Below are 15,240 nucleotides of genomic sequence, written 5' to 3'. Positions count from 1 at the left end.
CCTAAGTTCAATCTGCCAGACATGGTAGAGGGAGAAAAATCACCTTCTGCAAGTCGCCTTCTGACCTCCCCCCAACACACATGCACCAAATAAATAAGAATAAATTTACTGATCTTGAGTATGTGGATCAGCAAGATTCAAGGGGACAAAGTGAAGCCCTAAACTATTCTGCATTTGACTCAGCAGTAACATGGGAAGGGAAGAGAACAAGAGAGCTGTAGGACAAATGAAAGAAAAAAAGAGTTCGTTCAGAAGTGTGAGCCAGAGCTGGAGCTGGGGCTGGTGCATCTTCGAAGGGTGAGTGTAATGCCAACTTTAGCTGAAATTTCTACACTACCAAAACTGCCCTCTAGTTCTATAAACCACTGGTACCTACCAATGTCATGGGAGGGGCTTTATGTAGATGTAATGAAGACTTTTGTTTCTGGGTTGAAGGCATACGCAACTGACAAAAGCCATAAGAAATCACACATTCAACCAACACTTTAGAGGCAACAAGGCCAGAAGAAGGGGTGACCCTGGCATTTGACCCTACAGGAATTCACAAGAGACCTAAGGAAAAATATTGAGTGTTCTGAAGGCTGCAATGGGGCATAGCACAGACATCATCCACATTACAGCCAATCAGTACTTATATGTTTATAACCTTTGGAAATTTGTATGAATTTTCCAGAGCTCAAGCATTTCCTGCTCCGCAAAAATCAGTCACATTACTTTATAATACAATATATTTAATCCAAATTTTAAAATTAAAAAAAAAAACTGTGTTTCTGGCCCCAAAATTAATTTTTGCACCAAAGAAGCTTTTGACATAAAGTTTTACAATAAAGGCCAACACTGAGAGAGTTAAAATCAAATTAAAACCAGACGATTGTGGTCAAATAAAGAAGCTCTGTTGAGTAGGTCTGGGTTTGGTCCTGAGGAGGCAGTCACAATGCCTGGGCCACAATAATTGTTTGCGGAATGAGTAGCATTCATTCGATGTAACTCCAAATCATACTGGTGGAGAAATAACCGTAACAAACATTTACTTGCAACAAAAATAAGCCAACGTATCCACACTGACTTTCAAGGTACTTGAGCAATCTTATCTGTTTGAGATTTTAAAAAATAAATAAATGGGACATGCACACAGCAAATGGATGACTTCTTTATCCACCAGTCAAAATTATAAGAATTAAAGCTATTACCAACAGGTACAACAAGTTAGTAGCGGGCCTCCAAAACATGCCTACCAGGAGCGTGTTTAAGCTGGTCAGGTGAAGTCAGCTAGAAGCAACAGGAGTGGACTGCTGACTTGGTGTGGCAAAGGACAGCACTCGAGAAAAGCACTGGATGCTGAGAGGGAGGGAGGAGGCTTCTTACAGGCCTGGGGTTCTGATGAAGGACTCTAGGGAGGATCTAAATGAAGCAGAAATCAGTTCTGGATTGATTGTTTCTGAGGTGAGACAGCAAGTGGGTACTGACTGGGATGACTGGGAGGCAATTGTGATTTAGCAATTAAGATATGGGAGTGTTGTTCCCTCGAGGGGAGCAACAACCAACCGACAAAACCTCTGATCCAAAAATTACCCTGCCTTCAAGAAGTGCAGGGATAATGAGGGAACAAAGATTGAGGGAATGTCCAACCAATAATTGGCCCAACATGAGACCCACCCCATGATAGAGAACCAGCCCCTGACACTAATAATGATACTCTGCTATGCTTGTAGACAGGAGCCTATCTTAACTGTAGTCTGGAAGGGTCCAGCCAGCAGCAGGTCAGGACAGATGCTGAGACTTGCAGCCAAGCATGGGGCAGAGCTCCAGGGATCCTGTGGAAGTGTTGGGGAAAAGATGCAAGGATCTGGAGGGAACAGGAACCTCACAAGAAGACCAACAGAGACAACTAACCCAGTCCCATGGGGCTTTCAGAGACTGAGACATCAGCTCTGGAGCATGCATGATCTGAATCTAGACCCCCCTGCACACATATAGCTGATGGATTGCTTGATCTTCATATGGGGTGCCTGGCAAATGGGGGGGGGTTGTTTCTAACATGGACTCTATTGCCTGCTTTTGGATCACTTCCCCCTGGCAGAGCTGCCTTGCTTGGCCTCAGGGGATGAAGATATGCTCAGTCCTGATGTGATTTGATGTGCTTGGGAAGGTTGATATGAGGGGAGAAAAGGCTCTTATTTTCTTGGGGGAATGGGAAAAGAAAAGGGGGAAAGGAGAACTAGAAGGAGAAAAGGAAGGAGGCACACTTGAGATATAAAATAAATTTAAAAAAAATAAAAGAAGATATGGGAGTGGCCAAGCTGTGTGACAGTGTGGGCAGGAGGAAAGCAGTGTCAGCATACCCAGGGCCCTGAGCTCACTGCAAAGCTGCCTCACAGTGTGTGAGACACGGAGCTTCCTGCCGATGCCCAGCTGGCCTCCGCCTGCCTAGCCTCTGAACCTGACTGATACAAGACTACCTTATCCTAGCAGCCTTCCAAGCTGATTTTCATTCTTTCTTCAAAACACAGGTTTTGATGTTTTCAGAGTGCTAAGTCACACTACACCATGATGGATGAATTTTCTAAAACTGTGAAATGAAATTTATCTCCCTAAGTTATTTATTCTCCTGTATCCGGTCATGGAAAGTAGGTAACACAGTTGGCTTGTTTCATCTCTTACCTGACTCTAAACTCCTACAGAGCAAAGCCATGAAGCATTTGGTTCAGCTGTGAAGCATTTTGTTCATATGCCCCACTCAACATAGCTCCAAGGATATCCCAAGTGCTCTGGAGCAAGGATGCCTGTCTGTCCTCTCTCTGTATACTGTGAGCTATGGTCCCTTCATGAGACTCTGACTCTAACTATTATGAATGCCACTTTCTGGAAGACCCTCTCCATAGATGGAACATGGAGTACCAGGTAAGGATTGGGATTTTCATCTAAGCCAGATCAGGTGGAGACTTCCATCAGAAGGGTCACAGAACAAGGATCAGCAACACAAGAATCCTAAAGCAAACAGCTTAAACAAGTGGTATCTAAATTGAATCACTGTCCTAGTCAGTCAGGGTTACTATTGCTATGATGAAACCCCATGTCCAAAAGCAACTTGGGGAAGAGAGGGTTTAGTTCAGCTTACAACTCTCAGGTCACATTCCATTGCTGAGGGAGTCAGAGCAGGAACTCACAGAGCAAGAACCTGGAGACATGATGTAGAGGCCATGGAGGGTGGTGCTTGCTAATTTGCTCTTCATGGCTTTGCTCAGCTTGCTCTCTATAGAACCAAAGACTGCCTGCCCAGGCATGGCACCACCCACAATGAGCTGTGCTCTCCCACATCAAATCACTAATCAAAGAAATGCCCTTTGGGCTTTCCTACAGCCTCCATCTTGTAGAGGCATTTCCTCAAGTGAGGTTTTCTCCTCTCAGGTGACTATTGCTTGTATAGCTTGAATCAAGTTGATATAAAACTAGCAGCACAGTCACCAAAGGAAGAGGAACAATCCTAGCTGCCCTTCTAATGCCACATCAAAGAAGAGCCCTGGGGCTAGAGAGAGAGTTCAGTGGTTAAGGGCACTGGCTATTCTTGCAGAAGATGCAGGTCTGGTTCCCAGCACCCATGATGGACAGCTCACAGTCATCTGTAACTCCAAGGCATGTGACACTCTTGGTCTCTGAGGGAACCAAGCATGCATGTGACATGCATATATACATGCAGACAAACATTCATACATATAAAAAATACAAATAGACATCCTTTAAAAGATAAACTCCATGCAGCTGGGGGATGGCTCAGTTGGAAAATGCGTCACAATACTAGCCTAACAGCCAGTGGGCACATTCTATAACTCTGGCTCTGGGAAGAGAGAGAGAGAGAGAGAAAGAGAGAGAGAGAGAGAGAGAGAGAGAGAGAGAGAGAGAGAGAGGAGGCTCCCTGATGTTCACCACACAGCCAGTCTAGACAATAAGCTCCAGGTTCAATCTCAAAAAATAAGACGGAGGACAATTGCGGAGGATGCCTGGAGTCGAGCTCTGTCTTCCATATGTGCTCACATAGAAACAGAGAGGCAAAGAAAATGATCTTGGTGGGACAGAGCAGCAATGATACCAGTCATAGAGCTCTGAATGTTGAGATGAGAAGCACAATTCTCCTGACCGACACCTATAGCCAGGACATGGGCACCACTCTACCTATACTGCTGTGTGAAAAGCAGCGGTAGTGCACCAGTCTTGCAGGCCCTGGGAGCAAATGTGAATGCTAAGTCCCAGTACAGAAGCAGGCATTTACAGCTATGGTGGCTAGGACTCCTCCTCGGCTCCACATAACCCCAAAGAAATGTGGAGACCTGTTTGCCCTTCTGAATGAAGATTCAGCGTCTTCCCTAGGGCCCTCCTTGTTGTTCAGCTTCTTTAGGACTATAGATTTTAGTATATTTATCCTGTACTATATAGCTAATATCCATATAGTATATGGCTAAGTGAGTATATACCGTATGTGTCTTTCTGCTTCTGGGTCACCTCACTCAGGATGATCTTTTCTAGTTCCCACCATTTGCCTGCAAATTTCGTGATTTCCTTGTTTTTAATTGCTGAGTAGTATTCCATTGTGTAAATGCACCACAATTTCTGTATCCATTCCTTGGTTGAGGGACATCTAGGTTGTTTCCAGATTCTGACTATTACAAATAAAGCTGCTATGAACATAGTTGAGCAAATGTCCTTGCTATATGATTGAGCATCTTTTGGATATTGGAAGTGGGAGAAGACAGGGAACAGGGCAGGAACCTACCACAGAGGACCTCTGAAAGAATCTACTCAGCAGGGTATTGAAGCAGATTCTGAGACTTATAGCCAAACTTTGGGTAGAGTGCAGGAAATCTTATGGAAGAAGGGGGAGATGAAAGACCTGGAGGGGACAGGAGTTCCAAAAGAAGACTAACAGAACCAAAAAATCTGGGCTCAGGGCATCCTGCAGAGATGCTCCAATCATGAACCATGAATGAGGAGGACCTAGACCCCATGCTCAGATGTACCCCATAGGCATCTCAGTCTCAATATGCATCCCTAGTAAGGGGAGCAGGGACTGTCTCTGACATGGATTCAGGGGCTGGCTCTTTGATCACCTCTCCTTGGGGGGCAGCCTCTAATTTCATCCTTCATAGTGATGCATCATGAAAAGATGTTTTTGTGTCACTGGCCCCCTGAAGCTTCCCTTTGGAACAACCCTAAACTCTACAAATCTGTGTACTCTAAATCAAGTTGCAAGCTGTCTCTGGTGGCCGCCCTTTCACATGTTTCTTACCCCAGCAGTGGCCAGGCATGAGTTCTGCGGAAGTTATGCAGTTGTGTTCTTATTGGAAGTAAACCCCCACCTTAGATCAAGGAATGAAGAGTCATACTTTTTGTGAAAGGTCTCCAAGTCCATTTTTCAGTACTTAAACACTGTTAGTCCTCTACTTAGAAACTAGCTGAATTCCAAAAGTTTGATTATAAATCATGTGTGGAAGACAGAGCTACTTCCCCACTTCTCGCATTATGTGAAAGCTGGGGGTCCCAGGGCAACCTACAAGGACTGTTCTTCAGGTACATGGCAGTCCCTATCACCACCCCACCCTCCACTTATACAATCCGGCACATTCAAGACCTCCGATGAGCATCCGAACCCACAGACAATTCCAGACCCTGTAAATTATACACAGACCAACAAGAAAGTAACAATCATAGGAAAGTTATGGGGGGAAAAAAAAGACATGACTTTCACATTTTTGTGTGATGTAGCGCTTTACAGGTTCTCTTTGGCGTAAGTAAATTCCCAGCACTATTACTCATGTAATATTGGAGTCTTTGTTAAATTACATAAACACTGAAATACTGAGACTGTCAATCTGAGCATCAAAGCAGCTGCTTCCTGACTAACAAGCAGATGAAATACACAACACAGATACCGTGTGCCAAGAGATGAAGCGACATCTCACTACCATACTCCCATGATTTAGAACTTGCTGGGTCACTGAAACCATAGAAAGTACATCACAGGAATTAGTGAGATGGTTCAGCAGATAAAGGTATTTGTCAAAGCCTGATTGCCTTGTTCCATCCTCCAACCCCTCATGGTAGAACATGGTAGACCCATCTCACCCCAGATAAGAACTGTGACATGAAAGTCCCTTTCCCCTACACACACACATCATTGTCATCATCATCATCATCATCATCATCATCATCATGATAATAATAAATATAATTCAGAACTAACAGTTAAAGTTCTATTTCTTGAGTTTGTTTGGAGGTTCTAAAAGAGGAGAGCAGTTATTCATATTTCCTTGACCGAAGACTGGTCCTCCTCTATTCAGGAAGTTCATCCTCTTCCACCAGGGGCGCAGCTTCAAGAGGGACACACATGGAGCAGTGAGGGAAGAAGGAGACACCCACCTAGCCAGCCAGACCAGCCAAATAAACCCTGGAGATCAATGGGGTGACAGATGTTGCAGCCGGATCACCCTCACATCCAACACCAACAGCACAGGCTCTAAGAGCAATAATCAATAAATGGGACCTCATGAAACTGAAAAGTTTCTGTAAAGCAAAAGACACTGTCGTCAGAACAAAATGACAGTCTACAGACTGGGAAAGGATCTTCACCAACCCTATATCTGACAGAGGGCTGATATCCAGAATTTATAAAGAACTCAAGAAGTTAAAAAGCAACAAATCAAGTAATCCACTTTAAAAAATGGGGTACTGAGCTAAACAGAGAATTCTCTATAGAGGAATATCAAATGGCAGAGAAACACTTAAAGAAATGCTCAACCTCCTTAGTCATCAGGGAGAGGCAAATCAAAACAACCCTGAGGTCTCACCTTATACCCATCAGAATGGCTAAAAGCAAAACCTCAAGGACAACACATGCTGGAAAGGAGGTGGAGAAAGGGGAACCCTCCTCCATTGCTGGTGGGAATGTAAACTTGTACAACCACTTTGGAAATCAATCTGGCACTTTCTCAGACAATTAGGAACAGTGCTTCCTCAAGATCCAGCTATATCACTCTTAGGCATTTATCCAAAATATGCTCAAGTACACAAGGACATTTGCTCAACCATGTTTGTAGCAGCTTTATTAGTAATAGCCAGAATCTGGAAACAACCCAGATGTCCCTCAACTGAGGAATGGATACAGAAATTGTGGAAATTGTGGTACATTTACACAATGGAATACTACTTAGCAAAAAAAAAAAAAAAAAAAAAAAAAACCCATGAAATTTGTAGGCAAACGGTGGGAACTAGAAAGATCACATGGTATATACTCACATATAAGTGAATATTAGATGTATAATATATGATAAACATACTAAAGTTTGTATACCTAAAGAAGCTAAGCAAGGAGGATGACCCTGAGTAAGATGATCAATCCTTACTCAGAAAGGCAAATGGGACAGACATCAGAAGAGGGAGAAAACAGAACAGGACAGGAGCCTACCACAGAGGGCATCTGAAAGACTCTACCCAGCAGTGTATCAAAGAAGATGCTGAGACTTATAACCAAACCTTGGGCAGAGTACAGGGAATCATATGAAAGGAGGAGGAGTTAGTATGACCTAGAGGGAACTGGAGCTCCACAAGGAGAGCAACAGAACCAAAAAAATCTGGGCACAGGGATCTTTTCTGAGACTGATACTCCAACCAAGGACCATGCATGAAGATAACATAGAACCCTTGCACAGATGTAGCCCATGGCAGCTCAGTTTCCAAGTGGGTTCCCCAGTAATGGGAACAGGGACTGTCTCTGACATGAACTCAGTGGTTGGCTCTTTGATCACCTCTCCCTGATAGGGGAGCAGCCTTATCAGGCCATAGAGAACGTAGCCAGTCCTGATGAGACCTGATAAGCTAGGGTCAGATGGAAGGGGAGAAGGACCTCCCCTATCAGTGGTCTTGGTGAGGGGTTTGGTAGGACATTAGGGAGTGAGGGTAGGATTGGGAGGGGATGAAGGAGGGGGCTACAGCTGGGATACAAAGTAAAACTATAATTAATTTTTAAAAGTTATATTTCCTTTTGTTTAGATTTATTTATGTGCATGATTATTTTGCCTGCATGTATGCAAGTGAAGAGTGTGTGTGTGTGTGTGTGTGTGTGTGTGTGTGTGTGTGTGGTTTCTACAGAAAATAGAAGAAGAAATTGGATTCCCTGGAACTGGAGTTACAGATGATTATAGTATTTTGGTTTTGTTTGTTAGTTTGTTTTGATTTTAACTTTAATACTGCTTTTATGAGATGGGCTCTCATATAGCCCCAGCTGGCCTCCATCTCACCCTGCAGCTGAGGATTACTTTGAATTCTGATCCTTCTGTTGTGCTAGGATCACAGGTTTGCAGCATCGCATGCAGCACGGAAAAGTTACTCTCAAAAGCCCTGCTGCACACGTGCTCTCCTTTACAAGGGTCGACCCCTTCAGGACGGAGGCTGGAGCACACGCTGCCAGGAAGTCCCATGTCTCTAACTCAACAGCAGACACCATGCTCCAGCACCAATCGCTCCCATGGTGGCCTATTTCAAACAGGCGTGGGCAGATCCATGTCTACAACTAACCCACTAATCTATTCTTTATTTCCGCTCAGTATAGCTATTAACAAGTTAATTATAATATAAATACAACCAGAAAAAAATGGATACTATTAGTCTGCTTTAAGCTTTAAAGCCCATCACTTTCTTAGATAGTTAATGGGACGTACATTGAAAAACAAAATAGAGAAAATATTCCTGTAAACAAGATCTTGAAATAGCACCTCTTTCAGAAGCCACTCAGTAAACATTTGTTGAATAATGAATGTAACCCCACACTTTTCAAAACTGCACTAGAGTTTTTACTCTTATGAGACTTTCTTGGAGGGGTCTAGTTAACCTTGTTGTATGCTTGCATAGAATGAGAGAGAAAGTGATTTGCAGTAAACAGTCTCTCAGGGGTCTGGACTTAGAGTGGGAAGAACTGCTTTTCTATCTGAGCAGTACTGGCTCTGAGGACCATAAGTGGGAAGAGTAGACGAAGTCCAGTCTGGTCTACATCTTTTCCTGCCTCACTGGAGAGCTTCAGGCTGTCATCTCAGTTTTTGTTTGTTTGGTTGGGTGGTTGGTTTGATTTGGTTTGGTTTTTTCGCCACAAACTAAGAAATACATGCTATAGAATTACTAGAAGTTCCACCAGACTTTCAGAAGCAACTTGGTATAAGGTGCTCTGCTTATCTGGTTCACAAGGCTCACCTCCAACTTCCGTGCAAGTGTCTGCTGACTATGCACAATAGGAGGTTAATACAAGTTGGATGTGGCTTTCAAACAACACAGCAGCTAAGGCTGTATAAGTTTAGCAAGATCCTATCACCAACATGATAGATAGATAGATAGATAGATAGATAGATAGATAGATAGATAGATAGACAGACAGACACAGAGAGTTAACTCCATAGCAGAGTACTTGCTTAACATATGTAAGGCCAAGTTTAACTAATAAAAGTTAAAAAAAAATACAACATATGTAAGGCCTTAGGTTTAATCCTTAACACAAGAAGAAAAGAAAACAGATTTTTGAGCCAGGCATGGTGGCACACACCTTTAATTCCAGCAATTAGGAGGCAGAGGCAAGAAGATTTATGTGAGTTTCAAGTCAGTCTGGTCTGCAAGGTGAGTTTCAGAACAGCTAGGACTTTATGTAGAGAGACCCTGACTCAAAGAAACCGAAACTAAGTCCAATATGGCAACTGCTTGTCTCTTTGGAAAGCCTCAGGCTGCAAGTATGATCCTGGCTGTTTCCAACAGGTAAGCTGTCAGGAGGTAGGGAGAATTCCTTATGGACTTAGAACAGAGATTTATCCAGCATTACTCAAAATCTTCTCACAGTGAACAGAGAGACTTGGATGGGTCTCAGTTAGAAAACAAGAAAATAAGAGAATGTTTCACCCAATCCTGCATGCCTTGAGACATATCTCTTCACTTCTGCAAATAGTCTAGCAAAGAAAGGACCATCTTTTCCTTAAAATATGTGGTGGCCTTACATACTTTTTGAGAACTCATATCTTACCAGTGGAGTATGTAAGACATACTATAAGCAACAACAACTACAAGTTTTAATTGAAACCTTCAAAATAGAATTTGTATTACCTCAGTATTAACAGCTTCCATTGGTCTTTTCTTGATTTCTCCTATGTCCAAGTAACTAGAAGGGGAAAAAATGTAAGGGCTGCTTTTACAGGTTTGAAGTCAGTTACATAAAATGTTTAAGCATTATTAAAAAGTAGAGCCAGTCACAGGACATGCATAAGTCTAAAGCAGAAATCAGCAGGTACTAGAGTTGTGAGACTATCATTCACACAACCTTACCAACTAGAGCTGAAGCATCTGTCTAAACACCAAGAGAATTGAAGTCATGTAAATACACACTTTAGTTAGGAAGCATTTCTCCCTCAACAGTAATTTCTCACTCTGGACTCTCCCTCTCCCTCTTCCCCTTCCTCTCTCCCTCTCCCTTGTCTTCTTCCTCTCCCCCTCCTTCTCTGTATCCTTGTCTCTCTCCCTACCACTGATTTCCTGTGCCTTCCCCCTCTTCCCCTCTCCCTCTCTCTTCCATTCTTTTTCCTTTTTTAGAGACAAGGTTTTATATACAGAAAACTAGGCCTGAACCCACTGTGTTGTCAAGAGTAGCCTTGAGTTTCTGATCCTCTTGCTTCTACCTCTCTAGAACTGGGATTGCAGGCATATGCCACCACAGCTGCTTTTTGTGGTGCGAAAACCCAGGGCAGGCAAGTACTCTGCCAGCTGACTTACGCTCTAGTGTGTAATGTAACTCCACTCTGTGAATCCCATAAATTCTATTTTCCCATTAATAACAAATGTTAGTCAAAGGAAATGGTTGAAAACCTTAGAAAAACAAGATGGGAGTCAGAGTAAGACCTGGGGGAGACTGGGTAGGTTTCCCAGTGACACTGAAATGCCCAGCCATGTAGGGTGGTTTATGTACTGGATCAGCAAAAACGTGTTATTTTTATAAACAGGGGATTAGTCCATCAGTGTGATCTAGATCTAGTTAAATGCTTCTGAAATTGTCTTATAGATAAAAATTCTAAGTAATTATTTTAATATAAAACTATAAATCTAGCTTCTAATTTATAACCACAATGAAAGACTCAACTATCTTAACTACCATAGCAGACAAGTTGTTAAAAAAAAAAAAAAAAGTTTATTCAGATGGTAAAGCCACCTTCCGTCAAGCCTGAGTTCTATCCCTGTTACTATAGAGTGGAAAGAAAGAACTGACTCCCCAAAGCTGTCCTGTGACTGCCACCCTCCCCCTGTAACATATGCACACAGACAATAATAAATGCAATAAATTGTTACCACAAGTGTATGTGTTAACTTTGGCTATGTTCGCTATTGGCTAATAGTGTTTGGGTTTGTTGGATAGAATGATAGTTAATTGATATGGAAATTAAACTGCATTTCCCTACCCAAATAGCAATGGTGTGAGACAGTGTGAACAACTGATCTCAGCAATGAAATGGTTTTGTTTTGTTTTGTTTTTGTGTGTGTGTGAACTTCCTGGAGGTATTTCTATTGAGAAAATAAAATATTCTGTTGTGTACAGGAGAAGGTCTCCTGTTTTACAGTCTAAATGTCCCAGACCTAACAGGTTAGTAGAGATAAGACAACTCCAAAAATGTATGAGAAAAGTTTTAAAGGGTGTGTGTGTATGTGTATGTGTATGTGTGTGTGTGTATGTGTGTATGTATGTGTGTATGTGTGTGTGTATGTGTGTATGTCTGTGTGTATGTCTGTGTGTGTATGTGTGTATGTCTGTGTGTGTGTGTGTGTGTGTGTGTGTGTGTGCGCAAGCTTACGAGCATGCACCTGCATGTGTGTGCTTGGTCATGCACGAGCTGCAGCTCACAGGTGGGGGTTGGAGAACAATTCTGGAGGGGGGTTCTCTCCTCCCACCTTTACATGGGTTCTGGGGGTCAAACTTGTCACGTGGCTTACAACACAACACTGATCCATCTCACCCCCCAAAAAAAAATTTTTTTGAGAAAAATACCCCTAAAAGTGCTGTAAAAGCAAGGTTTGAAACCTACCTGAATTTTAGGGATGGTGTCAAGAATGTTAGAAATGTCAAAGTATAAGACATCCCAGCAGAAAACTGATAGTCTCTTTTTGACAAGTACTTTGCTGGCTTCATATGTTGGCTCAAAGTGAAAGCCCATGAGTGGTCCTCGACACTCTTCATACTCCCTTTTGTTCTGTCAGTATAACACCAAGCTTCAAACATGTGCAGCACTTAACTATTACTAGTATCTCTCACTATAAACATAGACTAACTGCTGCTTGAACACCAGTGTCAGCACTGAAAACTAACCACGGGACCCCAATAACAAACTCAGGTTTTGTGTGCTTATGTGTGAATTAGAAGCGAAAATTAACGCTGGAGAGTCACATGAAAATTCCTCCATACAATTAGAAAATAATCACAGAGAACAAATTTGTAGTAAATATTTGTTTTAACTTTTTGCTCTCTGGGGCCTGAGATAAATTCAAATTAAAATGTTCAATTGTAAAGCAATAGGGTTATCTATGAGTCCACAATTCCATTGGTAGATACGACCAAGAGAAATGAAAAGTGGTAAACGGTCACAGAAACTTTCTTCATGATGGCCCCCAAGTGAACAACCCAAGCATCCACCAATTGCTCAATGGATGAAGGAAAATCGTTAGATCCATATCATGGAAAACAGTGGCCCTGATACATGCCCATGAAAGTGCTGTAGACACAGGAAATAGATTAGTAGTTGGCTCATGCCTTCAGGAAGATTTAAAGTTGGAATGTGTGGGTATATTTAGGAGAGTGATCAAAATGTTGTAAAATGGATTTGTACTGATGGTCACAACTCTGGGAATCACTTGGGTGGATTTACCAAAGTATACATCAGTAAAGCCTTAAAACACTCATTGAATGTAAGAGTTTAACTATCCTGTCCGCTCCTGACAGCTCTTGGCTCCCAACTCCCACATAAACTTCACGTACTTTTCTTACTGTGTGAGTCCTTTTACGGTGTGCGTTAGAATTATCAGTGTGCAGGTTGGAAGTCCTCAAAGTCAAGTCAATCCAAGGACCTTAGACTCTGCTGCTAATTCACAGAAAATGACTGCGAGGAAGCTCCTTATCAGGAAGGTGGCCTGCAGGTCCTAGAGACAGACATGTGCACAGACACAAGTCTGGACTTTTCCAAGCATTGGGACTAGCACAAACACCTGGGATACAGGAAGAAGGCATAGCGCCTGTCTGTGTGCACTCTGCTTGCAGTGAAGGAATGCAAACAATGAAGAGGGAAGTCATAACAGAGCATCCGGTCCTTGGAATTTATTCGTAAGAATTTTTTTAAGCTAAATGGATGGGCTTTGATAAAATAAATAAAATAAAGCTGTGTAATCCCACACTTGGGAGGCTGAGGCAGGAGGACTGCCAGACTGATCTAGCAAGTTTCAGGCAGCGGTACAGTGTCTCAAAATAACAAAATCATCCTGTTGTTTATACATTGTTTAGCCACTCATTTAAAATCTGCACCTCCTGCTACTGGAATTAAATTCCTCCTCCAGTTCCAACTCTCCTGCAACTGCCAGCTCCTTGCTGGACCCATCTGGAGGTTGCCCCCTATCCGCCACACCCTGGAGCGCAGGGACACACAAACTCACTTGAGTTTCTTGAAAGCTTCCTGGCCCCCGGCCACGTAGTTGCCCCCGCTCTTGATCTGATCCAGCTTCCGGATGCGGTGGCCGGTCCTCGGGGTGTAGATGTTCCTAACCGCCCCAAAGGGTGCCTGCACGCCGCCCGTCACTTCCTTGAGGAAGACATCGAAGCTGGACACCTTCTTCTCGTGAATGACGACGCGGCGCCCGGCGAAGAAGGGATCCCCGTTGCGGTACACCAGCACACTCTTCACCACCGGCTGCGACAGGTGGCTGGACCTGGCGCTGGGCCCGTTCATCTTCCCCGCGGGACGCCGGACCCGCTAGCCCTCCAAAGGCCTGCAACACCAGCTCGTGGACCGCCTCCTGCAAGGGACAAGGAAAGTCACCCGCAGGGGGAGAAGGACCAGCTGAGCGGGGACAGCTGGTAGCTGTTCAAGTAAGGCGCGGCAGGGACGGCCAATCAGCGCTCGCAGGTTCGCACACCTGTCTCCCCCCCGCAGCATCCAGGTGTGCTGCCTGGGAACTCGCACGGCTCGGGCTTTAAACCCCTGCGCGAGCTGGGACAGGAGGGACAGTGGCGGACGCGCGCGCACTCAAGCGCGCACACACGCACGCGAACTCAAGCGCACATTATTAACATGGCGAGATTCGGTGCCTATCATCATCACATCCGCGTTGTTTCTCCCAACAGCTTCATTTTTCCTTCCCTTGTCTTGCACCTCTAATCCCACCAGCTCGCATTCGCGACCCCCCACCCCCCGGAAAAAAAAAGCCATTAAGATCCCGACTAAAGTTGTCGGGATTTTCCTTTGAGGAAAGCGAAATACTTAAAAATGCATTGAGAAGTTCGGGCGCAGTGGCACACAGCTATCATGCTAGAATTAGAGCGGCTGGGACTGGAGGATTGCCTCGAGTTCAAGGTTAGCCTGAACTACCTAGGAAGTTCTAGGCCGGTCTCGGTTATAGCCAAACTACATTAATGTCAATAAACTAATCTGCACAGAGATAAGACTCCTGAGTCCGAGACCCCGGCGCTCCGCTCTGGCCAGCGCCGCCCAGTGGCGAGGCTCTGGTGGGCCCTTCGCGGTGGTACCTACCGACACTCGCGGGCAGTGGGGGAGGGGTTGGGGGTGGGACTCAGGTGGGGGCGGGGCGGGTTGCAGGCGCTGGGGCTGGCACCGCTGTGAACCCTAGGCGGCCGCGCGTCTCTAGCACCGGTCCTCCCGCCGCCACCGTTAGTGTCTTCTGAGGGCCTGCCTCGGCCCGCGGGGAGCCCAGTTTGTTTTTTTTTCTCGCCGTTTCCATAGCAACTGCAGCCTCGCGCGGAGAACTAGCCTGTGAACTAGGACTGGAGCGCGCCTGGTTCCCTTGAGTTTCCCTGGCATCAAAGTCATAACGTGGGAACGAAGTTACCATGCCGGTGCTATGCCAGGGCGGTGCTTGGAGACTGGCACACAGCTAGGTAGGTGATACCCTACAGTATTTTCAGTGCCTACTATGTGACAAATGATTAAAGGGAGTGTTTACAAGAAGTCT

The 15,240-nt window shown here is 44.3% G+C and overlaps 1 protein-coding gene across 1 annotated transcript in view; it reads right to left on the bottom strand.

Annotated features, from left to right (window-relative positions):
• Window positions 1-14,902, bottom strand: part of Dcdc2 (doublecortin domain containing 2) — a 169,695-nt gene extending 154,793 nt beyond the window's left edge. The window contains exons 1-3 of the mRNA XM_021641386.2: window positions 14,802-14,902; window positions 13,708-14,067; window positions 10,129-10,183 (exon numbers count right to left, since the gene is read on the bottom strand). Coding sequence (XP_021497061.1) covers window positions 10,129-10,183; window positions 13,708-14,000 — 348 coding nt within the window. The 5' untranslated portion in view covers window positions 14,001-14,067; window positions 14,802-14,902. The remainder of the gene's footprint in view (window positions 1-10,128; window positions 10,184-13,707; window positions 14,068-14,801) is intronic.
• Between the last annotated feature and the right edge of the window lie 338 nt (window positions 14,903-15,240).

Source organism: Meriones unguiculatus, chromosome 19 (genome assembly GCF_030254825.1).
Source record: "Meriones unguiculatus strain TT.TT164.6M chromosome 19, Bangor_MerUng_6.1, whole genome shotgun sequence".
In the NCBI taxonomy this organism is placed as follows: Eukaryota; Metazoa; Chordata; class Mammalia; order Rodentia; family Muridae; genus Meriones; species Meriones unguiculatus.
Note: the sequence above shows the minus strand (reverse complement) of the source record. Positions and strands in the feature narration are given on the sequence as shown.